The following is a 27,573-nucleotide window of genomic DNA, read 5'->3' as shown; positions in this document are numbered from 1 at the left end:
GCATGTTCATTTCTTTACTCTCTTTATTTTCTAGAGATATTACAATTATCATAAAAAATTATTAAAGATTTTTACCACCCCATTGCACCACTAGTTAATTATAACTAGCGGCGCAATGGGGTAGTAAAAATCTTTAATAATTTTTTATGATAGTTGTAACTATTATTGTCCTTTGTTTCTTTTATAATTCCTTTTTGTACATTGCGTCACAAATGTAATTCACTCTCTATTTTTTACATTATTTTATTGGTATCGTTGTATTATTTCTGTTGTAATTATTATTGGACGTACATTCAATATACTGTATCGTATATTATTTTCTTCTTGTGTCAAGTACAATAAAGTTACATCCACCAGCATATTGTTTCTCATACTCTATTTAATAAAAATAATTATCATTAATTATCATTTATCTTTGCATTTATGTTTATCTTAAGAATGTTTTATAAAATTTATATAAATTGTGAATGTGTATATTTCATATGTGCATTAAGCACATTATACATATCAATTCATCTTGAAAAGAATATTCTTTTTTAATTATCGCATAAAACTAGTACTTTAATTGCATAAAAATAATACTTTAAAAAATAGAAAAATTGTAAAAAAAAATCGTGTAAATCTCATAAATAAAAGAAGACGTGATGTTTACTTTAAATAAAACTCATTAATATTTTATTCTATTACGATTTTATTCTATTTTATTCTAGTTTATTCTATTATTCACTCGCTATATTGTCTTTATATGTATCTTTTATTTGTGAGTGCATATTTTTAACCGGAATAAATAAATACAAAAACTATTCATATATTAAATAAGTGAATGCATTATATTTCGTTACCTTTTCCTGATTTGATTCATTAATCATTTAAGTTCTTTTCTAAAATATCACTCAAGTTTGTTGCAAGATATCGAAATTCGTATAACTGAGTCTTTATTTGATGCCAACGTAGTTCTAACTTGCGGTTTATGTACATTATCATACTCTCTATATTCTCTTTAAGCAGCAAGGATTTAATTACCTAAAACAGATTATTTTAATATTTATTTCTACAGTAATTTCTTTTTATATATTATAGAAATCAATCACAATTTTTGGCTATTAGTATAACGTAAAATAGTTATATGATATAAGATAAAATAAATACACACACACACACACACACACACACACACACACACACACACACACATATATATATATATATATATATATATATAAACTTAATAATAAGAAATTCACAACTAAATATATATATTTGATTTCTAAAATTTACCACGTCGTTTTCATCATGATATTCATCATTAATCACAAGTTTTAGGTTATCCTTAAAATTAATTTCCACGTATTTCTTTATCTAAAATAAATTTTTTTTAGATTAATAATTTGTAAATGGTAAATTTTGCTCATAATGTAAAAATTAATAACATATAATTTATCTTTAGTATAATTATGCAACGAAACACCTGTCTAGTAAGATTTTAAAATGATGTAAGAAGAGACCAACAAAATAAGTTAAAAACTTTTTATATATAGTGTTATGTAATAGATGCATTATTATTTAATAGATCACATATAATAAAATATAATCTCCTCTCATTTCTACATTATTTTTGTAACAGCTTCCAAAAAACCATTTTAGAGAGAACCTATTTAATATTCGTCTTTCGAAATGAATTAAGTTTAAGAAAAATGAAATTGCTTTAAGTTAAAAAAAAATAAAAATAATGTTAACTAAATAATCGCAGTAACTAGCAAAAATAAAAATAGAAAAAGCTTTATACATAGACATATTTCGATATTTCCCAATAATTTCGACAATTCTAGTACATATGTCATGGAAAAGATTAATCTAAAATAAGTTGACAGACAACATATATACTGATAAATGAAATTCAAAATAAGAAATTAATAAACAATTGTATTTCTATGCATATATGTGTGCATAAATCCACACAGCACATGAGTTTATAAAACTCACTTTATTAATTTGTTCCTTAGAGTACACATGGTTGATAATAATAGTTAATGCTGTAATAAGATTGATTTCTCTGTAAAAAACAAGCAATAGATTTATATAATTAATATATGAAGCGAATCTTCATAAGTATATAAGTATTATATATTTATAGAAAAGAATTACTTGGGTTTTATTAGCCACAAATCCTTTATTATAAAATCAAATATTGTGTCATTCTTTGCATGCCTAGCAACAATAGAAGTAAAAGTGTTTATTAAATCAAGGACAGTTGCTATTTTTGAAATAAAGTTAGATCTCATCATTCTTATATATGATCTAATGATATAGTTATTTTGAGAGCAAGCTAAAAATTTTAAAACATCATTATTAAATTCTTCCTTATACATATAATACACTTTCATCCAAGTATTATTATTCGCTGTTTTCAAACCGTTGCAGAATGTCCATTCTTTCCATCCCGTCCAAATTCTATAATATTCAAAATGAAATAAAAATCCATTATAAAAAATATTCGTAATCTTATGTCATGAACATATGAATTATCAAGTATTTCATGAGATATGAGGCAAAATGCAAATGTAAAAACATTGTGATTAAAGAATTATGAAAAATAATTACGTGTTTGATAAAAATGTATCACGTTTTGAGAGATACGATTTTAATTTATAATAGGCTTTCATTAAGCAATCAGTATAATCTATAATACACAACCATCTTGCAGTCTCTTCTCTCAAATATGTCAGGAAGCCTTTTCCCTGATTGATTTTAGACCGTTCAAAATTGGGGTATCTTATTTTCGAAAGAATTTTAATCAATGGTTGCATTATCATTCTCTACAAATTGTTAAATAATATATAAAAACATATTTATATATTTATTTATCTACATATTATATAGAAAAATTTAAAAAATTTGCATGCATACATATTTAAAAACAAGCTAAATAATTTAATCTTTTAAATCTGTAAATAATTTAATTTTTTTAAGATTAAAAAGATAATAATATTTGTATAATTATGTTACACTTAATTATTATAGTACAATTTGATATTAACTATTAGTCTTCTTAATACAAAATGAATTATTGGATAAAAATTTGAAAGTGGAAGTTGTTTCGTGAACTTTAGAGAGTTAAACATTGTGTGCTCATCTATTTTATCAAATATACTTTTAAAATATAAATGTAATATACATACAGGGTAAATGTAATATATAGGGCAACATGGGAGCCAAAATTTAAAAGGTGATTTTTTATTCTATACAGTAATATTTTTCTCTACACGAGCCTACCACGCCGAATATGTAGATTTTTACATTAGCTGCTGCGGGATAAGCTTCTGTACTTATGTATCACGTTGTATTTTGGCAATGACTTTACTGACGTAACTAACATACGCCTAAGATCGACGAATTGCCATGCTTGAGGCGCCTCTTATGCGAATTTTTAAACATATATAACTAAAAAAGGAAACTTTTAGCGCAATTTTCATATTCTTTTTCGCTTTATTTTATAATGAAGAATCACTTTTTAACTTTTGGCCTTCCTGTTGTCAAATATTCTGCATATATATATATATATATATATATATATATATATATATATATATAAATTATTTAACATAAAATACCCGTTCTTTTATTTATACAAACTAATATTATTTACTATATATTATTTATACCTTTATAGGTGCGCTTTCTGGAAATGCAAAGAAACCTAACACATATTCCAAATTTTTGAACATAGGATACCATGCGATATAATCTCTATCTCGCCATAGATAATATGAAATATCCAAGAATACAGTAAAATTTAATCGGCCTGTCATTAGGAAATGAAATGTGTCATCGATGATTTTAGCACGATCGAGAACATCTATTTTTTTAAAGTAGGTGGAGTTCAGGTATTTCGAAAGTCTGTTCCAATTCTCATCGTCATAATTGACGCGGTAGCATCCTATTGTGTGAGAAATAAATTAAACAAATATCATGAATCATTAAATATTTTGATTGAATTTATCAAGCAATGCTTTGAAATATCTGAAGATTTACCATTTTAATGATAGTAGCACAAAATATTTAATACTCTATATATATACAGGGTGACCCATTTTAACTTAGGCAGCCAAATAACTCGAAAAATAAGACGACACTACGAAAAAATGGTTAGAATCAAAATTTCGTCATTTCGAGGGGGACGTACAATGACGTTAAAATCAGCCCCCCCACCCCTCCCCCTGGGCGGTGAGGGGAGGCAAGTTTGAAATCTTAAATGGAACCCCCTATTTTTCATTGCATATTCTTGTAGCTTATCTCGAGAGCTTTCCAAAACACTATAATTAAGTACCTTTTTATTAAGTACTTTTTGAGTTATAAGGCTTGAAATAATTTCTTAATTTTATCATAAAATAAACCATAAAATATCTAGTAAACCATTCATTTTTCGATTATCTTACCTTCATACTTTTATGTACAAAATAATGAGAGGAATCAATTGGTGTAAAGAAAACACATAGTTGTTTCTTAGAAAAAATATGTAATTTGCAATTAACAATTCCATATTTTTTCTTAAAAACAATTGTATGTTTTCTTTACACCAATTGATTCCTCTCATTATTTTGTACGTAAAAGTATGAAGGTAAGATAATCGAAAAATGAATGGTTTACTAGATATTTTATGGTTTATGTAAAATTAAGAAATTATTTTAAGCCTTATAACTCAAAAAGTACTTAATAAAAAGGTACTTAATTATAGTGTTTTGGAAAGCTCTCGAGATAAGCTACAAGAATATGCAATGAAAAATAGGGGGTTCCATTTAAGATTTCAAACTTGCCCCCCCTCACCGCCCAGGGGGAGGGGTGGGGGGCTGATTTTAACGTCATTGTACGTCCCCCTCGAAATGACGAAATTTTGATTCTAACCATTTTTTCGTAGTGTGCTTATTTTTCGAGTTATTTGGCTGCCTAAGTTAAAATGGGTCACCCTGTATATATATATATATATATATATACATATATATATTTTTGTCGTATATAATTAATTAATTATTCTAAATAATGTAATAATCTAAATTTTGTAAAATAAAATTCGTAACAGACCTTGAATTTTTATAAATAAAATGTAAATATAGTAATAAAAATAATATAAAGACAGAGATAAATATTAAAGTATAATAAATTTTTCGATTATATTTACCAATTTGTTGTAAATTGACCAATACCCAGTCATTCTTGTTTATAAAATCTATATTTAATATATGATAAGAAATATGTGGTGTTAGCCATACTGCAGGCAAATATTTTCTTAAATTGTAATGCGTTTGCGTAGTAATGTTCATATATATCCATATATCCGTATCAAAATTTTCTACTGATATATTCAACCTGTTATTATTATAATTTCTTTTCACATTTATCACAGGATAATATTTTAACTGTCCCCAATTAGCAATTCTGTCTTTTACGTTGTATTTGATTTCGACAGATGATTTATCAAGACTAGATTGCGCAATGTTCCAGAAATCATCACTGCCTGTGTAGCTAAAAATTTAAACGGATAGTGATAAAAAATATTAATAAAAGAAGATATCTTAACAAAAATATTGAAAAGCAAGATTTTTAAAGAACGAAGTAAGAAAGTATGAAAGAGAAGAAGTATGAAAGAGAAGAAATGATAGTAATATAAAATATATCAAATAGAATTGAAACGATAAGAGAAGTATTAATGTTAAATATCAGAAAAGAATAAATATAATACTAAAAAAGATAAATATGTGATAAAAAAGAAATGTATAAATAAAAAGAAATAAAAGATATAAGTAGATAACATATAAAAAAATTCAAAAAACAAGAATTAAAAATGGAGATATAGGTTTCAAAAATTAAAAAATATAACAAAAGATAATTTATTCTTTTCTGATATTTACCATTAATACTTCACTTATTGTTCCAATTCTACTTGATATATTTTATACTATCATTTATACTATCATTTCTTCTGTTTCACTTTACAAATATGTATTTAAATTTATAATATAATTATATTGTAATCTATATTACTCACTGAGCTAGTATATATTCTTGGATACCAGTTTGAAATATCTCTTTCATAAATATATGATGCAATGTACGAAACATAATGCTTGCTACAAAAATTGACATCATAAAGTAAAATGTAGTATGTATAAAATAAATTTTCTATACATTATTTGGATATATAACTCCATGAATATAACTGATTTATATGTACGATAAATAAAAATTAGTTTTAATCTTAACTTTTTGGTAAACGTTAATACTACGAAATCATAACTTTTTTATTGTAATGTTTTTATATGAATTAAAAAATTTATTTGGTAATAATCATTTGTTTGGTTATACCTTTGATGAAACGAGGAATTTCAAAAGAACTATTAAATCGTGATTTAAGCGGCCATGTGTTCTTGGTATTCCAATGAAGAACATCATGTTGCATTTGAACTACAAAGAAATCTTCTACCTGATACTTTGGAAATTTCTGCACACAAAAAGATTTTAATATAATTAAATAAATATTTAATCAAAAGAAAAGCCCACACATTAGCAACATACATTAGAATTATTATAATATTGTTATATATTAAAAAAATTTTACATATTAAGAAAAATTTACATATATTCGTTCGTTGAATTTTTCTTATTAAGTTTAAGAAATATATTCAAATATGTAATAATATTTGGTAACATCATTTCAAATTATGTAATTTTAAAGTTATTTAAAATAAATATAAATATATGTAAATTAAATATATATAAATTACGATAGTTTAATTTAATGCTGTCTGTGTGAAAATTTTTGGCTGATTATCGTTATAGATCACATATTTTATAAATAAATTTCGATCTAAATTAGTATATATTGAATGAAAAATATATCTGAATGTTTTCATATTACTCTTACTGATTAATGTAAAATAATTAATGCTAAATATAAAATAACCTCATCGGCAATGTAAATTCCAAAGAACGTAGCTAAACCTTTGCTTAACCAAGGATCCCACTTAGATGGATCGATTATATGGAAAAACCATTCGTGTGCCACTTTATATCCTATTAATTGTGTTATTTCAGTTTTGCGTATCTCAGAATCTTCTTGGTTAAAAATAATATCAGATTCTCTAAAAATAATTCGCAAATATCGCAATAAAGTCAAAAATCCTTATAACAAACATGCAGATTAGTTATATTATATATTGTAATTATATTTCATAACTAATTAATGAGTTCAACATTCTTGAGAATACAGATAAAGTGCGATAAAATGAAAAGAAATGTAATTAGAATAAATAAAAAATACTTATTATATGTATTTTAGTTACACACACACTTAAATGTCGGATTTTATAATATTGAAAATCGAGAAAAAAATATTGTGTTTTAATGTAGAGATTAGTATATCTTTAAATCAAAATATAATATTTACCTATGAAGAACAAATCCCAACTTTATCTCTTCTTCTTCACCTAACAAATTTGGAAGAGTGACATGATTTATTTCTGGAATTTCTCTGATGTATGGCCATTTCGATTCTAACAACACCGTAAGGCCATTAGCAACCAATAATGCTAATTTCGAATAGGATATCACGCCTTTTCTGCACCATAATATGACTCTATAACTTCTATTTAATGTAGAGGTGAGAGGAGCTACACCTGCCGCTATCATGTTTTCGGGCATTACGGGAGTACTTTCAAAATGAGTCCACTTCATATTATTTTTGTCTCTATTTACTGCCTGCATGGGCATATTTGATAAAGCCGTGTAATTTATATGATGCTTTATAGAAATTTTAAAATTAGTATTTATATTAATGTCCTTCAAAAGTGGAAATAATCTTCGAGTTGCAAATTTGTGATAATGCGTTGCAGCCAACCATCTATAGCATATATATAATAGTATATTTTAAATAACACTAAAAGTTTTCAGTTACTGCTAAAGTATCAGAAATTATAAGAGAAAGAGAGAAATAGAAAAATTACAAACGTATCTTAAGAGTAATATTTAAAGAATAATTGTAACATATTTTATATGTTACAATTTTATCAGTATACTACTCTTTTATTATGTAATATAATATATTATAAAAAATTTCTGTAATATTGATTATGAATAAAATAATATATATATTCATAATCATTCTCAAATTCCTAAATTCTTTAAAGTATTCACGTATAAGGTATAAATGTAATAATATGAAATGTATTTCATATTTTTTAAATTATAAGGTTCACATTTTACATTTATGTATGATTAATATCTGTCTTGCATAGAAATATTATATACACTTGTGAAATGCAAGAATAAAATGCTTTTTCTGAATGTATTATTTATCAAACAATTTTTTACGAACTAAAAGAAAGAAAGAGAGAATTATGTGTAAAAATAATTTATTAAATCATACACATATGTGTTAAAACTACACCTTAGAAACAATAATGAGAATAATTTGCAAAGAGTTGAGGCATTGATGGTCTTTAAATAATATCTAAGTATTTAAAAATTTACTTACATTCTATTATTTTGTTGAAAATATTCATTATTTTGTTGATAATATCTATTAGGTTCTAGAAAGTTATTGATGTAAAAACTTCTAAAGCCTCCATTTTCAGCTAAAAGTCCGATAAATTTCATATTTATAATGTAGCATCCTTGTGATAATTCGTATGGAAAAGAAATTGTGTTTATATATGTTTCAGTGTTATACATTAATTCCTTAGGCTTATGGGCAAAAACTTCTCCCTCATTGTTTTCGGATATTTGTGTATCATTTATTACCATAACTCCAGTTATACCCAGATTTTCTGTATAAAAGTATATATTTTGCGTTTTGTAAGGAATATAACTGTTGACATTGTATTCGCCGTAGAAAATATTGTCGTCGATATATAGTGCAAACTTTATGTCGTAATATGTTTTCGATAATAGGTTGATATTTGAGGAAGGCAAACATTTATCAGTAAAAAGAGCCTTCACGATGATGAACATTAGATTGTAAATTAATACTTTTAGGAATGTCATGTCACTTATTTGTCTCAAATATCTAATTAAACATTTTTTCTTTCTGGAAAAAAGACAAATAAAGTAATAAATATATGTATATACATGTGGAAAAAAAATATATATATATATACATAATAAAAAATTTTCTTTAATTATTACTTTTAATACGTATAAAAAGGAGAGAGTAAGTAAAAAATAATCTTTTATTAATAAAATATAACCTTAGGATAAAAGAATTAGAATCTTGCAGGTTATATTTTAGAAAACGCAATGTATTAATTTAATTTTATTAAATTCAATGAAATCACAATGACACATTTAATAAGTAACTTCTTTATTTAACGTTTGATTTTAAATTAATTTAAATTTTGTTTTCGAATAACATAATAAAATACACTTTTCTCTCAAATTAGAATCCTCTCCTCTTAATAATTTTAACAATTGTAGAAAAGACTGTCTTTTTTGGCGAAAATTATACTTGTCATGTTTGTACTTTGAAATTATTTAAATTGGCTTCAACGTATATAACGTACACATTTTATTCATTTTTAGAAGCAGTTATATAGGTATTTGTGATAACTTACCTTGTATATTAAAATTGTCTGCTGATCAAGATTTAATTCGTTGATAATAATTCACTGTTATTATCCTTTTATTACTATAAACTATTCACATCAAAAATATATATCTATATATATATTTTAAATTAATCTTGCTGGTCCGAGATACTACCGAGAAATACCAGTGTTCGATTTTCATATGTTCGTTCGACGGTCGTTCGCGATATCATAATAAGCATGTCATGGAAACAACTTTGAAAATCAAAACAATACGAAATCAAGTTAATAAATATCTTATCCCAGGCAATAAGCGCAATAAAATGCTAATATATAATATGATATGATTAAATCAATTCTCTTGCTTTATATATTTAATTTTTAAGTAATTTTAAAATACATTTTAGAGGAATTAAAAAGTTGTATTCTCTTCATACTTTTATTTTTTTTCTTATAAGCAAATAATTTATCTCTGTTTGTGTCTTAATTTATTACTGGACGTAGTTGTAAATTTATTCAATGTCCAATATTTTCTTCTTATGTATATATATCTTATATATAGTATATATATATATATATATATATATATATATATATATAATAAAAAACAGGTTTTCGAAAGGAAAACTACATAAAAATAAATCTTGCAGAATTATGTCTTATAATATATGTTATATAATTTCATACTTTTGTGTAATTGTATTATATATAAATAATAAAATATTATATTATCTAATAAAATATGTATAAGAAAGATATAACGATTTTATATAATTAATTTCAAATTTATCAAATTTTTTATGGATTACAAATGTTTATATTTACGTGTTAAATTATTTAATATTATACTAGATTATATTATATTAATATTATATTAATATTATACTAACTTCTCCGGAAATATGTCAAATTTTTTTCATTAATTTGGATATAATCTTAATTTTCTAAAAAGAAAAATATTGCAATTTAAAATTGTTAAATATTAATGTCAAATAGTGTTCAATATTAGTGTTTGCATTATCGAAGTCTTTTTAAGACATTCGATTTTCGACATCAAAATGAAACTTTAAAAGCTTTAGATGTCTGAAAATTAAGGAAATAAATTGCTTTATTACGCTAAAAACTCTATTAATCGGAAGAATTGAAACGTATACTTAATTGTATGTTTGTAAAAACCAGAATAATCTGAATTAAATAATCTGATGGTTGTACAGTTAATCTAAATTCAATAAAGAAATGTTGAGTTTGATTTAAATCTAAACCAATATAAACCTCCTGATTTTTAATTCTAATCTATTTATTTAGCATTTGATTTTAATCTATATGACACGTGTTTATTCATTTTTTACTCTCTTTTTCTTTTTAAATAATTAACAGGAAAAATAATTAAGTATAAACTCTTTGGATTTATGATTGATATCTTAAAAATATTTTAAAATTTGTATGGTAATTAAAATATTTTATATGTATATTAATATGTATAAAAATATGTGAAATTTTAATGTTAATATAAGAATATAAAATAGTAATATAATATACAAGGATAAATAAGTTTAATAATAAGAATTAATAATAAATATCTAAGCTTAGAAAATTTACCTCATCACTGTTTCGATCATAATTAATCAAAGAAGGTACTGAATATTTTAAAATATACTGCAAATTTATTTTCACATATTCCTTAATCTAAAACAAATTAGTAGTCTTTTTAAATTAATATGTGAGTAGTAATACCTCATAATGTATTATAGTACAATTTATATGATATAATTTGTCTTTAGCGTAATTATGCAATAATTCTATCTAAAGAAACTTTAGACTTATGTAACAAAAGATCAAGAAGTTAGATTAAAAAACAGTTATATATAATATTCTGCAATAGAGACATTATTATAGAATGGAACATACAATGGAATATAATATCCCCTGTCATTTCCACACAGTATTAAATGTAATTATTATTAAGTGCCTTCAAGAAGTCATTGGAAATAGTTAATATTCGGCTTCCGAAATTGCATTAAATTAAAGAAAAACAAAAATAACATGTAATTAACAAAAATAATAGACTTGAAAAATCTTTATAATTAACATATAAACGAATTTTATTATAAAATTTTACATTAAAATTATTTTAAATACATATTTTATAAGGTATAAATATACAATGTTTGTGCACTTTTGCAAAGTTTATTCTTTCTATTTTTTAAACCTAAACCTTTTTTTATAACTATTATTATTAAAACTAATAATATATTTTTTTATAGTAAAGGAAATAGAATTCAGAATAAAAAATAAATCCTGAAAAAGAAACAATTTCATAACATTATATGTTATATTTTTGTTAGTATTGCATGAGCGCACACTAAAATAATATATCTATAATAAATAGAAGGAAAATATAATATTTACAGATAATCAATTCTCTCTTTTGTATTCATTAAATTTTCACATTATAAGTTTATACATACATAAACACACATTATATAATTATAATTGATAATTATATTTATCAATTCGAATAACATACTAAATGTGTGACATTTGACTTTCCTTTAATTTTAATATAAACTTAATTGTTAATATTCATTTTCTATAAGAAACATTAAATTACAGATTTTAAATATTTGCTCCATATACATTATACATAATGACGTACCATTGATATCTTGCATGCTGCAAGCACAGCAAATTTTTTATATCAAAATAAAACTTCGATATCTTCGTATTAAGAAAATAAATAGCTTTTTTATATTAAAAAGTCTTTCTATTAATTAGAAAAATTAAAACATATAATTTGTTCTAAATTTTTTAAATAAAATAAATATCATCGGTACATATCATTTGTATTGAATTTAATCTGACAACAAACTTTTAAACTCTAAATTGGACAAAAAAATGTTAAATCCAAATCAATTTGTTAAATCTAAGGAATTCTAAGGTTTTTTTTAGGGGATTTATATATCATCCGCTTGTTCATTTTTTTATTCTTCTCTTTTTCTAGAGTTATTATCATAAAAAATTAAGTATTTATTTTTACCACCACTGCGCTACTATAGTGTGCATATGTTATAATTGCCCTTTTCTATTTCTTTTCTAATTCCTTTTTGTCATTGTGTCACAGGTGTAATTCGCTCCCTATCTTTTGCATTATTCAGCCGACACCATAGTATTATTTTTGTTGCAATTATTTAACACTCATTCAATATATATTAAATATCTTATTTTTTTCTTGTGTTTACAAAGTTACATCTACCGGTACGTTGTGTCTTATAATCTCCATTCATAAAAATCTATCAATAAAAATAGTTATTATTAAGCATTACCTTTTTTGATTAATATCTTAAGAACGTTTTATAAATTATGAACGATAATTATGATATTTCATATGTGTGCGTTATATAATATATGTACATATTGTGAGATGAACGTGATACCAAAGAAAAACCAAATTACGCGCCCAGATTATTGTAGGGTACATGACCCTGGTACGCCATGGAAGGCGGGGGCGCTGGCAAGACAAGAGGGTAGTGTTGCGTCAGCGTGGCGTCAGCGTGGCGTCAGTCGGCATATATACACGAGGGAGAGCGCGCGCGGGAAGAAGCGACCACGTGTGTCGAGGTAGCGTGGCGTCGGTCCGGCCGCACAGTTTTAAGTGTACCTCTATCAAATAAATAATGTTCTCATTAAGTCGGAGTACATGATTATTGCCGCTCGACAACCTTACAATATCAATTCATCTTGAAAGAAATATTCTTTTTTAATTATTACTCACAAATAGTACTTTAAGAAATAAAAAAATTGTAAGAAAAATTGCGTAAAAAGCTCACAAAAGAAAGAACAACAATATTCACTATAATTGTTTAAATAGACCTTATTAACTTTTTATTCTATATTACAACTCAACCGCTATATTGTCGTTATCATATGTGTATTTTTTATTAATGAATGCATATTTTTTAATCAAAATGAATAAATGAAAATACAAAAACTATTCATATGATAAAAATAAATATATGCATGCATTACATTTCTCTATCTTTTCCTGATTTAATTGATTAATTGGCCTAGTATGCTCTAAAAACATCATCAAAGTCTTTTATAAGATATCGATATTTGTACAGTTGAGTCCTTATTTGATTCCAACGTAGATCTAGCTTACGGTTTACATAAGTTATTATACTTGTTATTTTCTTTTTACGCAAGGATTCAATTACCTAAAACGAATTATTTTAACATTTATTTCAACAGTAATTTTTTTTCATAAAAGTCAGAATTTGTGATTATTAGAATAAGAAATAAAATAGTAATATGGAACGTAAATATAAACAAGCTTAATAATAATAAATGAAATTAATAATTATGTAAATATACCTAAACTTATAAAATTTACCTTATCATCGTTTTTACCATCATTAGTGGGAGGAGAAACTGAGTATTTTAGAACATCCTGGATATTATTTTTCACGTATTCCTTTATCTAAAACAAATTATCTTTTAGATTATATAAGTATTAATTCTACGTTATAATGTAGTAGAACTTTAGATGATATTATTTGTCTTTAGTGTAATTATACAACAAAATGTTCGAAGAAATTTAAACTGTTAAAGATTAACTAGTTAAATTAAAAATTTTTTACATATATTTTGCAATAGATACATTATTATATAATATACATCATATAATAGAATATAATTCCCTTTTTCCCATTTCCATTATTAAGTTTAATTATTATTAAATGTTTCCGAGAAGCTATTAGAAATAACGTTGTATTCGGTTTTTAAAATTGCACTGAATTAGAGAAAAATAAAAATAACATGTAATTAACAAAAATAATCCAATAGAAAAAGCTTTATAGTTTTTATAAATGTCCCGATGTTGTCCAGTAATTGACGATTCTAATACATATATCATAGAACAGACAAGTCTAAAATTATGTTGAATCTCAATTAATTATGTGTATACAGGGTGACCCATTTTAACTTAGGCAGCCAAATAACTCGAAAAATAAGCACACTACGAAAAAATGGTTAGAATCAAAATTTCGTCATTTCGAGGGGGACGTACAATGACGTTAAAATCAGCCCCCCCACCCCTCCCCCTGGGCGGTGAGGTGGGGCAAGTTTGAAATCTTAAATGGGAACCCCTATTTTTCATTGCATATTCTTGTAGCTTATCTCGAGAGCTTTCCAAAACACTATAATTAAGTACCTTTTTATTAAGTACTTTTTGAGTTATAAGGCTTGAAATAATTTCTTAATTTTACATAAACCATAAAATATCTAGTAAACCATTCATTTTTCGATTATCTTACCTTCATACTTTTATGTACAAAATAATGAGAGGAATCAATTGGTGTAAAGAAAACACATAGTTGTTTCTAAGAAAAAATATGTAATTTGCAATTAACAATTCCATATTTTTTCTTAAAAACAACTGTATGTTTTCTTTACACCAATTGATTTCTCTCATTATTTTGTACATAAAAGTATGAAGGTAAGATAATCGAAAAATGAATGGTTTACTAGATATTTTATGGTTTATGTAAAATTAAGAAATTATTTTAAGCCTTATAACTCAAAAAGTACTTAATAAAAAGGTACTTAATTATAGTGTTTTGGAAAGCTCTCGAGATAAGCTACAAGAATATGCAATGAAAAATAGGGGTTCCCATTTAAGATTTCAAACTTGCCCCCCCTCACCGCCCAGGGGGAGAAGTGGGGGGACTGATTTTAACATCATTGTACGTCCCCCTCGAAATGACGAAATTTTGATTCTAACCATTTTTTCGTAGTGTGCTTATTTTTCGAGTTATTTGGCTGCCTAAGTTAAAATGGGTCACCCTGTATATATTCAGACATATGGTATATATAAATAAATATATATATATATATATATATATATATATATATACGTATATATATATATACATGTATTGATAATTGAGATTCAAAAAAAGGAATTAATAAATAATTTTATAAATGTGCATGTACAGGGTGTTTCCGCAACATACACATCACTAAGTCAAGATGCTCATCGTCAGGGGCATACTTTATTAGACTTGTTGAATAAGATTAGAATGCGAGTTCAACGAGAAGTAAGGAAAAGGAAATCTTATCATTTTATTATAGTAAATAATTGGAAAATTTAATAATATAGATAAAATATATATTATTAAATTTAATTTAAATAATATATATTTATACGTAATATATTTTTAATAATATAGATAATAATAATATATATAAAATATTCAAATCTAATAAATTGACAAATTTGTTTAATAACACATTATAACATTTAATTATAATATATTAATAATAAATATTAATATATTATATATTAACATATATTAATAACGTAAACTTAATAAATAAATTTACACAAATATAGTAAAGAATGTAATAAAAGAATATAATATATAATAAAATATACTTATAATAACAAATATTTTTGATCTTTAAATGTAATATATTACAATAAATGTTCAATATAACCACCATCTTCTTATTCTAAACATAAAACAATTCTGCGCTATAAAATTTTTTTTCACGTAACTTATCATGAGAGAAGTGATCTCCGCACATGTATTACAAATTCTATTTTGAAGAATTTCTACATTTTCCGGCAAGATGTGATATATTTTATTTTAAGATGTTCCCCACATAAAAAAGTCTATAGGCATAAAATCCATGGGCTGAGATCACTCTTCTGATAAAACAAGTGGGAGACATTTTCAGCAAGATTGCTCTATGTTTAGAAGAAAATAATGATTATATCGAGTTTTTATAATTTATTATATTTAAAAATCAAATATATCTTTCATTATAAGTATTTTTCATTATATTTGTTCAAATTTGTTTATTAAATTTTATTTGTTATTTGATCTATTGTTATTTTATTTATTATTAGATAAATATTTTATTTATATTATTAAATTTCACAACTGTTCATTATAATAGAGTCATAAAAACAAATTCCTTTTTCCTTATTCTCATTTTGATCTTATTCTACGAGCCCAGTAAAGCATGCCCCTGAGTGGGCAGATAAGTAACCCGACTTAATGATGTGTTGCTGTACATGTATACAAACCTATATATAAGTAAAATTTACCTGGTCAATTTGTTGCTTAGAATATACATGGTTAATGATCATAGTTAATGCTGGAATAACATCCATATGTCTATAAAAACGAAACAATAGCATTATTATATAATTTTAACAAATTGGAGCAAATCTTCACAATTGCACAATCATATTTTTATAAAAGTAATATTATTACATAGGTTTCATTTTTTCCAAATTGTATAATATGAAATCAAGTATTCGGATATTATTTGCATGCCTCGCAACAATAAAACAAAAACTGTTTATACGATCGATAACTGTTTTCACATTAACCATTAAACGCATATATTGGACAATTATTGAAGAACTATTGGAACAAGCCAAAAATTTTAAAACACTAAAATCGGATTCTTTCAAATATACATCAAACACCTGTGTCCAATTATAGTTATTCGCTATCATCAAACCATTGCAGAATATCCATTCTTTCCATCCCATCCAAATTCTACGATATTCGAAATAAAATATAAATAGATCATTAAAATTTTTAATTTTATCTCTTGATTAAATAATTTATCAAGTATTTCACAAAAGAGAGAGAAATATATGAGAGAAATATATTTATAAAATGATCTTGATTGAAAAACAATTGCAAAAAGTAATTACTTGGATTGTAAAGATTTGTTACGATTGTAAATATACAGCTTTAATTCATTATATGCTTTTAGCAAGCAATAATCATGACCTAAAATACATAACCATCTTGCAACCTCTTGCCTCAAACATTCAGTGAAAACGCTTTCCTGAATGATGGTATCTGATTTAAAATCGGGATATTTTATTTCCAATAACATCTCATTCAATGATTGCATTATTTCCTTCTAGAAATTGTTAAATAATATAAAAAATATATATTTTTGTATTAATTTATATACTACAAAAAAATTGATAAAGTTTGATAAAGTTTTACGCATGCATATGCTATTATTAAAACGTTATTTAAATAATATAATAATATTTTTATAAGGTTAGAAACATATAATAATAAATACGTAATTATATTACACTAATTAATATATTCTGATATTTATTATTATTCTTCTTAATATTAAAGAAATGATTAGATGAAAATTTAAAAGCGGAAACAATTATATATATTATTTAACATAAAACCTGTTTTTTTATTTATACAAACTAATATTATTTATACCTTTATAGGTGCACTTTCTGAAAATGCAAAGAAACCCGACATATATTCCAAGTTTTTGAACATAGGATACCATGCGATGTAATCTCTATCTCGCCATAGATAATGTGAAATATCCAAGAATACAGTAGAATTTAATTGGCCTGTCATCAGAAAATGAAATGTGTCGTCGATGATTTTAGCACGATCGAGAACATGTATTTTTCCAAAGGAATTGGAGTTCAGATATTTCGAAAGTCTATTCCAATTCTCGGCATCATAATTGACGCGATAGCATCCTGTTTGAAAAATAAATTCTGAATTAAATTAAATTTTTTATTAAATTTATCAAGTAATTATTTGAAATCTTTGTCTTCTTATATTCAAAGCGTATAAAATATATGTTAGAAATTGTGTATTAAAAATTGTGATTATTATAAAAAACAAATTATGGATTGACAATATTAAATTATGTTACACTGATAAATCAATGTATTTGAAGAGCTATACTAAGAACGTTATGTCAACTTAACTTCATTTTCACTACATTCATGATAATAAAAATGATAAGGAAATTAATTATGCTTTGTTGAATACATACATTTTAATGTAGGTATAATTTTTACATCGCGCGTAAAATTTTATTAAAAGAATATAGTATGTAGACAATTTAGCAAATATAAATAATTAAGTAATAAAATAGCTGTTTTGATATGTATGAGTCAAAAATTGTAGATTATAAATATTAATTTAAATATATTAATTAAATTTTCCATCAATTAAATTTTTTAATATTAAATATTATTAATCATTGTTGGTTATTATTTAAAAAAAATTTCTTTAGTATATTGAAAAATTTACTACTCATATAATTGGAATAGCATACATTGAATTATATATATACATGAGTTCCTACTTTCACACAATAACTCGAAAACAGGAATTTCGAAAAAAAACGTTTTGAATGAAAGTTGTAAGGTTTAGAAGCGGAAAAAGGATAGAAATATTAGTTGGATGTTGAGTCAAAGTCTATCTCATTTTATAAATAACACTATTCTAATTTGTCTATATAAATCAATTCCTTAAATATATAAATCAAATATATAATTAAATATATAAATTCAATAAATTAAATATATCAATTCCTCACAATATTCCTCGTAGAAAGTTATATGAGTAGAATAGCCCAAAATTGAATAGTTTATTAGATATTTTATACTTTAAGTTAAAATAAAATTTCATACAAATCATAAAATATTATAAAAATGGTAAAATATTTATTTTTCAATTATTTTACCTTACTTTGATGTACAACTAATAAGAATCAATTTAGTATAAGGAAAATACGCAATTATTTCTAAGAAAAAGTTTCTAAAAAAATAGCTTTATATGTCAAAGTATAATAAACTTATCGATAAATATTTACCATTTTGTTCTAAATTGAACAATATCCAATCATTCTTGTCTACGAAATCTATAGTTAATGTATGATACGATGTATGTGGTGTTAACCATACTTCAGGCAAAAATTCCAAATCGGAATGCGTCCGCGTAATAATGTTCCCATGTATCGATATATTTGTATTAAAATTTTCTATCGATATATTCAAACTGCTAATTTTATAATTTCTTTTCACATTTATCACAGGATAATTATTTAATAGTGTCCAATTAGTTATCCAGTCTTTTAAATTGTATTTAATTTTGAAAGGTGATGCATCCACGATAGATTGCATAATATTCCAGAAAATACTACTGCTTATGTATCTAAAAATCCAAACGAATAAATAATAGGTAAAAATTAATAAAAAAAGATATCTTAAGAAAAATATTAAAAACCAATTAAATTAAAATTGTTAAAGAACGAGTAAAAGTAAAAGAGAACTGATAGTAGCGTAAATTATATCAAATAAACTATAATTATATCAAATAAACGATGAGAAAAATATTATTAGTAAATAGCGAAAAAGAGGAAAATAGAATAGCAATTAAAGAGATAAATGTATCACAGAAAAGAAATAAAGTATGAATAAAAAGAATTAAAAGACATAAGTAGAGAACAGACAAAAGACATAAGAACGAGAAGATTTAAAAAACGGAGATGTAGATAAAGAAAGGATTAAATAAAATTGGAAGAATATGAAAACATTAAAATAATAATAATATATTAAATACAAACACCAAAGAGAAGATAAAAAAGAAGATAAAAATTAACAAGGGAATAATTAAAAAGTCCTGAACTGTCCCTACTGATAAAAATTAAATATAAATAAAATTAGAAATACAGAAAAAAATAAAGACATATAAAAGAAATTTAAAAAATAAATAAATTTTAATAATAATTAAATTTCAAATATAAAATAATAACACAAACAATAATTATAAAAAATGCAAAAGTAAAAAGTTATTTAAACGTAATGTTAATCAATATTTAAATTTATTATGTAATTATAATGTAATCTATATTACTCACTGATCTTGTAAATACCACTTGATTGCAAACATCTGTTTGATGAATATAATTTGCATCGTGTGGAACATAATGCTTGCTGTAAAAATTTATATTACAAAGTAAAAATGTAGTATGTATAAAATAAATTGACTATGTATCATTTAGATATATGTATAAATTTATGAACATAACCAATTTATATGTCTAATAAATAAAAATTAAATTTTATTTTATTTTTCTGATAATCGTTAATATTTATGAAAACAATAATACAAATAAAATACATAAAATTAAATACACAATTAACTTACATGTAAAACAACAAGTTATTTTTTTATCGTAATGTTTTTTGCATGCATTAAAGAACTTATCGATAATCAATTATTTGCTTGCTTATACCTTTGATGTAACGAGAAATGTCAAAAAAGCTATTGAATTCTGATTCGATTGTGAGCGGCCATGTGTCCTTAGTGCTCCAATGAAGAACATCATGTTGCATTTGAATAAGAAAAAAATCTTGTATTCGCAGATGTGGAAATATCTGGACGTAAAAAGATTTCAATATAATTAAATAAATATTTAATCAAAGGAGGTCCACACATTAGCAACATAGAACTGTTACTATATATTTAAAAAGTTGCACATATTCATTAAATTTTTCTTCTTAAAAATATTAGTTTAAAAAATATATTCACGTGTATAACGATATTTAATAGCATCATTTTAAATTATGCATTTTTAAAGTAATAAAGTACATATGCCAATGTATAAATTATGATATTTTAATTTAATGTTGCTTGGGTGGCAAGTTTTAGTTGATTATCGTTATAGATCACAAATAGAAAAAAAATTATATTAATATATATTGAATGATAGAAGATATTTACAAAGATTTAGGAATATTTTACATTGTGTAAAAATCTGTATATCTGAAATCTGAATATTTTTATATTACTCTGATTATGTGTGTGGAAATAAGTAATATTAAATATAAAATAACCTCATTAGCGATATAAATTCCAAAGAACGTAACAAAACCTTTGCTTAACCAGGGTTCCCACTTAATTGGATCAATTGCATTATAAAGCCATTCACGCACCACCTTATATGCTATAACTTGTGTTATTTCAATTTTGCGTATCTCAGAATCTGTTTCGTGATTGAAGATAATATCTGCTTCTCTAAAAATAATTCGCAAATATTACAATGAAATAGAGAATCCTTTTTATACGTTAACAATCGCTATTCAATTATACAATCACTAAACACGCTTTTAGAGAGAAAATTATATGTTTTAATTATATATACTTAGATTTTATAATTGAATATCGAGAAAAAATATTGAGTTTTAATGCAAAAATTAATATTTTTTTAAATTACAATACAATTACCTATAAAAAATGATTCCCAACTTTGTCTCTTCTCCTTCAGCTAATAATTTCGGAATCGCGACATGATTTACTTCCAAAATTTTCTTACTGTTTGGCACTTTATTGTTTAAGTACCGCGTAATATTTTTAATAACTGAGTATGCAAATTGTACATGTGATATCATGTTTGTTCTACACCACAATCTTGTGCTCTGATTTGTTTCTGAAATAAAGGCGAGATGGATTATACCTGCCGCTATGGAATACACGGGCATTGCGGGAGTAATTTTGAAACGTGTCCATTGCATATTATTTTCATCCATATTTATTGCTTTCATATCCATATTTGACAAAGCTGTGTAGTTTTTATGATGCTTTATAGAAATGTTATAACTAGTATGTAAAGTACTATATAAAGTGTCCTTCAAAATTGGAAATAATCTTCGAATCTCAAATGTGTGATAATCAGTTAACCATCTAGTATGTAAGAATACATTTTAAATAACAAAAAGTTTTTAATTACTGCAAAAGTATTAGAAATTAAAAGCGAAAGAAAGAGAAATAGAAAATATAGAAATGTATTAAGCTATTGGAGATGCTTTTAAAAGAATAATTGTAATATTTTATATTATTATATGATGTAGTAATTTATATTTTTATATTATAATTTTATCATTATAGAATATTTTTTATTATGTAATATAAATTTATTGGAAAAAAATTTTGTAATATCTATAATAAATGTATAGAATTTTCTTGTAATATCTATATAATATTCATACAATAACATATTACAATATAAAATATTCACTTATAAGGTAATTAAGTGAAAATGATAATATAACATATAATAGCATACTTTTTAGATTTAAGATTTCGTCATTTATGTATGATCAATATCTATCTTATATTAAAAATTTTTTTATAATAGGAATATTATATTACATACTCAATACAAAAGATTTTTCCGAATTAATAACTCATATGAGAATTATTTGTAAACTATGAGAGAACTATGATTAAATAATAATTTATTATTATAAATTATACGCATATATATTAAACTGTGCCAATCATAATAATAATATAAATAGTTTGCAAAAATTGAAGCAAGAATGATATTCAGCGCCTAAGTTACTTAAATGTTTGTACAGGGTGTTTCCGCAACATACACATCATTAAGTCGAGTTGCCTATCTGCTCACTCAGGTACACGCTTTACTGGGCTCGTAGAATAAGATCAAAATGAAATAAGAAAAAAGGAATTTGTTTTTGATTCTATTATAACGACCAATTGTAAATATAATGAAAAATATATTTGATTTTAAATATAATAAATTATAAAAACTCGACTATAATCACTATTTTCACTTATATTCTAAACGTAGAGCAATCCTGCTGAAAATGTCTCTCACTTGTTTTATCAGAAGAGTTATCTCTACTCATAGATCTTATGTCTATGGACTTTTTAATGTGGAACATCTTAAAAAATAAAATATATCATCCCCTACCGGAAAATGTAAAAATTCTTAAAAATAGAATTCGTAACGCATGTGCGGAAATCACTTCTCTTATGATAAGTCACATGAAAAAAAATTTCATGAGCAGAATTTATATTTAGAAGAAAATGATAGTTATATTGAACTTTTATTGTAATTTATTACATTTAAAGATCAAAAATATTTGTTATTATAAGTATATTTTATTATATTCGTTTATTACTATATTTTTGTAAATTTATTTATTAAGTTTACGTTATTAATATATGTTAATATATAATATATTAATATTAATATATTAATATTTATTATTAATATATTATAATTAAATGTTATAATGTGTTATTAAACAAATTTGTCAATTTATTAGATTTATATATATTATTATTATCTATATTATTAAAAATATATTAAATATAAATATATAATGTATATTATTAAATATATATTTTATCTATATTATTAAATTTTGCAATTATTTACTATAATAAAATGATAAAATTTCCCTTTACTTACTCCCCGTTGAACTCGCATTTTAATCTTATTCAGCAAGTCTAATAAAGTATGGCCCTGAGGACGCGCATCCTGACTTAAAGATGTTTTGTACCTATTTTCAAAATATTGAGAATTTAGTGAAAATTGTACAGAATGTCTTTAAATATGTTTAGAATCTTCAGTACAATTTTTAAATCAATTTACTAATGCATTCACAAGTTATAAGGATTTTAATTTGCACCAAATTAACGTGTGTTCTTATGGGAAACGTATAACTACGTCGATTCAAATGACAAAAACACGTGGAAATAATATTCAGAATTTGTTCAAAATTTCCAAAAGTTTAGATACAGAGGAAATATTTGGTCAAATAATATTATACAAGTACTACCTGGTTAAGAAGATATTAAATATAATTTAATGAAGTTAGCCATGTATCTGTCACAAGGCGAAATTCTCTGTCAAAAGTTAATCATTTTGATTAACAAAATTCGAAATATTTCAGTAAAAACGCAATAAATATTAAAAAATACATCTCTGCACTGTAGCTAAGATCAAATTGTAAAATTCCACACAATTTTTCATACTCAAAATACATCAAAAGTGGATATTCGTCAATATTGATTTTCAGCTACTTTTTGCTGGGATACATACAAAACATCCTTAATGATGTGTATGTTGCAGAAACACCTTGAATATATTTATATTTTGAAAATTACTCACACTCTGTCATCTTTATTTATGTAAGTTCCAAATCCTCCATCTTCAGCTAAAAGACCGGAAAATTTTATATTCAGATTGTAATATCCTGATGATAAATCATATGGGAAAGAAATAGTGGTTATATATGTTTCGATGTCATAAATAAATTTTTCAGGGTTATGGACTAAAACTATTTCCTCATTTTCTTTAGATCTTTGTGTATTGTTTGTTACCATAATTTTAATTATAGACAAATTTTCTGTATAAAAATATATATTTTGCGTTTTATGAAGAAGATAAATGCTGACATTATATTCGCCATCGAAGATATCGTCATTAACATATAGTACAAAGTGGATATTCTGCGATTCATCAATCTTTGGATGTATGAGCAATTGTGTATCAAAAGGAGTCGCGACAATGAATATTAAACTGCAACTTAATACTTTTAAGAATGCCATGTCACTTTTTTTCTCTCTCTCGTCTTAATTATTTAACAATAAGCATCCTTTTTTCTTGAAAAAAAAGACAAAATAATATATATGTGTATATATACGTGCAATACATATATATATATATATATATATATATATATATATATATATATAAGAAACTTCCTGTAATTATTGCTTTTATTACATATAAAACAAAGGGAGTAAAAAAATATATCATTTTTTGTTAATAAACTATAGTCTTAAGGTAAAAGAATTATAATCTTTCAATATATATTTTACCAAACGCGAACAATATATTAATTTGACTAAGTTTAATCACGCTTACTTTAATAAAGAACTTCTTTATTAGATGATTTTTAATTAAATTATGTTTTATTTCAAAAATAATATAATAATATACGCTTCAAAAATTAGAATTCTATCTTTTTAATATAATAATAATTTTGAAAAAGACAGGTATTTTTGACAAAAATAATTATATTTGTTTTATATATATGTGATTATATTTTAAAATTATTTAAATCGTCCTCAACATACATAATGTACACATTTTGATTTTTTTTTAAACCGTTATGTATTCTATTTTATTGTAACTTACCTTGTATATTATGATGTCGATCAGAATTGAGTTCTTTATGTTAAATAAAAATGTTAGATAAAAATTAAGTAATTAACTCTTTATTATCCTAAATTTTATTAATATTAAAAATGTATCTGTATTAACTTGATCTTGCTGTTCTGGAATATGACCGAGAAATGCCAACGTTCGGCACGATATCATAATAAGCATTTAATGGAAACAACCTTAAAAATCAAAATAATATGAAATCAAGTTAATACATGTCTTACAATACACACAACATGTCTGCAATAAACGTATGTCGTCAATAAACATAATAAAATGTCAATACATGATTAAATCAACTTTCTTGCTCTATGTATTTAATTTTCATATAATTTTAAAATACATTTAAAAACAATTAAGAAGTCATATTCTTTCTGTACTTTTATATTTTTTCTTATGAGCAAACAATCCACAATTGTCGTTTATATATTAATTTACTAGCCTTAGTTGTAGATTTATGGTATTTAATGTCTAAAATTAATTATTTCCTTATTCTGTAAATAGAATAAAAAGAAAATTTCAACAAAAAACTCGATAGAGATAAATTTTGCAAAATTTTGTTGTATAATTATGTTATATAATTTAATACTTTTATGTAAATGTAACATAAACATTAAAATATTATACAAATAAATAAATGTGTATAGGAAAAATATAAGTTTTTAAATAATTAATTTTCAAATTTATCAAGTTTTTCACATTACAAATATTTATACATATATGCAATTATTGTATAATATTTATATTATATATAAAGTGGAAGCCGATAAAAAGTTCCTCAGGGGAATATCTATACACAAAAAATTTGATAATTACTGGATAATAATTTTCTCTCTGTGAGAAAATGACATCCATGAGCTAACATATCGAATGAAGTTTCATGGTACAGACTAAAGAAATTTTAAGAAGGAATTGTAATTCTCAATCTCATTGCTCGAGCACGTTTTTATAAATCGTATGGGAAGATCTTTCAATAATTGTAAAAAAATGCTAAGATTTCATATGAAGTCTTAAGAACTAATTTTTAAAAATTATTTTTAAATTTCTTCTTATTAAAATATTCATGATTTAAATTAAAACTTTATAAACACACACACAACTTATGAATTTTATTATAAAATTTTATATTAAAATTATATTAAAATTATTTTAATATAAAATTATTTTAAATACATGCTTTTTAAGGTATGCAATAACATATTTTCGCAAAGTTTATTCTCTTTTTTTTTTTAAGCCTGAACCTTTTACAAAGACTTTTTTTATATTATTAACAATGCATATTTTTATCGTGGATAGAGTAAAACATATTCGTAATTTTTACAATCTTTCTATAAAAAATAATTGCAAAATGAGTACATATTGGATATTATTAATTTTTACAGAAACAATACAATATTACAATATTACAATTTGTGCGCAATTTTTCTATTAGTTTTGTCATCATAGCTTGTATCACAATTTAATAATCAACGTAAGTAAATATTTCTAATATATTTTTTTTTATTTTCTAAAACTAATAATACTTTTTTAATAATAAAAGAATAGATATTAATAAAAATTAATAGAATAAAAAACAACTTTAGAAGAAAACAAATTTCATAATATGATATGTCATATTTTTGTCAGTATTGTGTGAACACTAAGATAATATATCTATAGTAAATGGAAAGAAGATATAATATTTATAGATAATAAATTCTCTTGCTTATCAAATTTTTCACATTATACGTTTATACATAGATACATATACATATACATATATCTAATAGATAATGAATAATTATTTTATATTATACCAATTCGAATAACATACTAAATATGTAACATTTAAGCTTTTCGTTAATTTTAATATAAACTTAATTGTTAATTCATTTTCTATTAAAGACATCAAATTACAGATTTCAAATATTTGCGCCATATACAATACATACATATGATGACGTACTTATATCTCGTGTGCTACAAGCACAATAAATTTTTTACATCAATATAGAATTTTAAAAACCTTACAATTAAATGTATTCGAATTAAGAGAATAAATTGCTTCGTAAAAAGTTTCTTTTTCTTTTAATTAAAAGGAATAAAATATGTAATTCGTCCTAAAATTTTAAAAATAAAATAATCAGTACGATGTATTGAATTTATTCTG

The 27,573-nt window shown here is 23.7% G+C and overlaps 2 protein-coding genes across 2 annotated transcripts; both read right to left on the bottom strand.

Moving 5' to 3' along the window:
* Positions 1-3: 3 nt before the first annotated feature.
* LOC105252493 (aminopeptidase N-like) lies at positions 4-9,795 on the bottom strand. Its single transcript, XM_025410038.1, has 14 exons — positions 9,603-9,795; positions 8,528-9,079; positions 7,442-7,894; positions 6,959-7,136; positions 6,361-6,496; positions 6,044-6,125; positions 5,177-5,520; positions 3,663-3,937; positions 2,602-2,816; positions 2,146-2,451; positions 1,984-2,053; positions 1,279-1,359; positions 843-1,023; positions 4-375 (listed from the first exon to the last, which is right to left on the bottom strand). Exons 2-13 carry the CDS (start codon positions 9,034-9,036, stop codon positions 862-864), a joined length of 2,811 nt encoding a protein of 936 aa, XP_025265823.1. The 5' UTR covers positions 9,037-9,079; positions 9,603-9,795; the 3' UTR covers positions 4-375; positions 843-861.
* A 2,734-nt stretch (positions 9,796-12,529) lies between these two features.
* LOC105252492 (aminopeptidase N) lies at positions 12,530-24,401 on the bottom strand. Its single transcript, XM_025410045.1, has 13 exons — positions 24,366-24,401; positions 21,671-22,126; positions 21,280-21,460; positions 20,679-20,820; positions 20,301-20,376; positions 19,254-19,594; positions 17,852-18,126; positions 17,308-17,522; positions 16,856-17,146; positions 16,687-16,756; positions 13,966-14,052; positions 13,602-13,789; positions 12,530-12,865 (listed from the first exon to the last, which is right to left on the bottom strand). Exons 2-12 carry the CDS (start codon positions 21,991-21,993, stop codon positions 13,640-13,642), a joined length of 2,151 nt encoding a protein of 716 aa, XP_025265830.1. The 5' UTR covers positions 21,994-22,126; positions 24,366-24,401; the 3' UTR covers positions 12,530-12,865; positions 13,602-13,639.
* Positions 24,402-27,573: the final 3,172 nt, after the last annotated feature.

The sequence above is a fragment of the Camponotus floridanus genome, unplaced genomic scaffold (assembly GCF_003227725.1).
Source record: "Camponotus floridanus strain SB8 unplaced genomic scaffold, Cflo_v7.5 scaffold3, whole genome shotgun sequence".
In the NCBI taxonomy this organism is placed as follows: domain Eukaryota; kingdom Metazoa; phylum Arthropoda; class Insecta; order Hymenoptera; family Formicidae; genus Camponotus; species Camponotus floridanus.
The sequence above is the reverse complement of the archived record's forward strand: the minus strand, read 5'-3'. Positions and strand labels throughout refer to the sequence as shown.

Excerpts from the sequence above, each read along its gene's own strand:
- LOC105252493 (XM_025410038.1), bottom strand. The coding sequence starts at position 9,036 with ATGACATTCCTAAAAGTATTAATTTACAATCTAATGTTCATCATCGTG. Across the intron at positions 6,126-6,360 it reads AATTCCTCGTTTCATCAAAG|CAAGCATTATGTTTCGTACA; the intron begins GTATAACCAAAC and ends CAATTTTTGTAG. Across the intron at positions 2,054-2,145 it reads TTGTGGCTAATAAAACCCAA|AGAAATCAATCTTATTACAG; the intron begins GTAATTCTTTTC and ends TGTTTTTTACAG.
- LOC105252492 (XM_025410045.1), bottom strand. The coding sequence starts at position 21,993 with ATGGATATGAAAGCAATAAATATGGATGAAAATAATATGCAATGGACA. Across the intron at positions 17,523-17,851 it reads CAGAAAGTGCACCTATAAAG|AAGGAAATAATGCAATCATT; the intron begins GTATAAATAATA and ends AACAATTTCTAG. Across the intron at positions 16,757-16,855 it reads TTGGAAAAAATGAAACCTAT|ACATATGGATGTTATTCCAG; the intron begins GTAATAATATTA and ends TCGTTTTTATAG.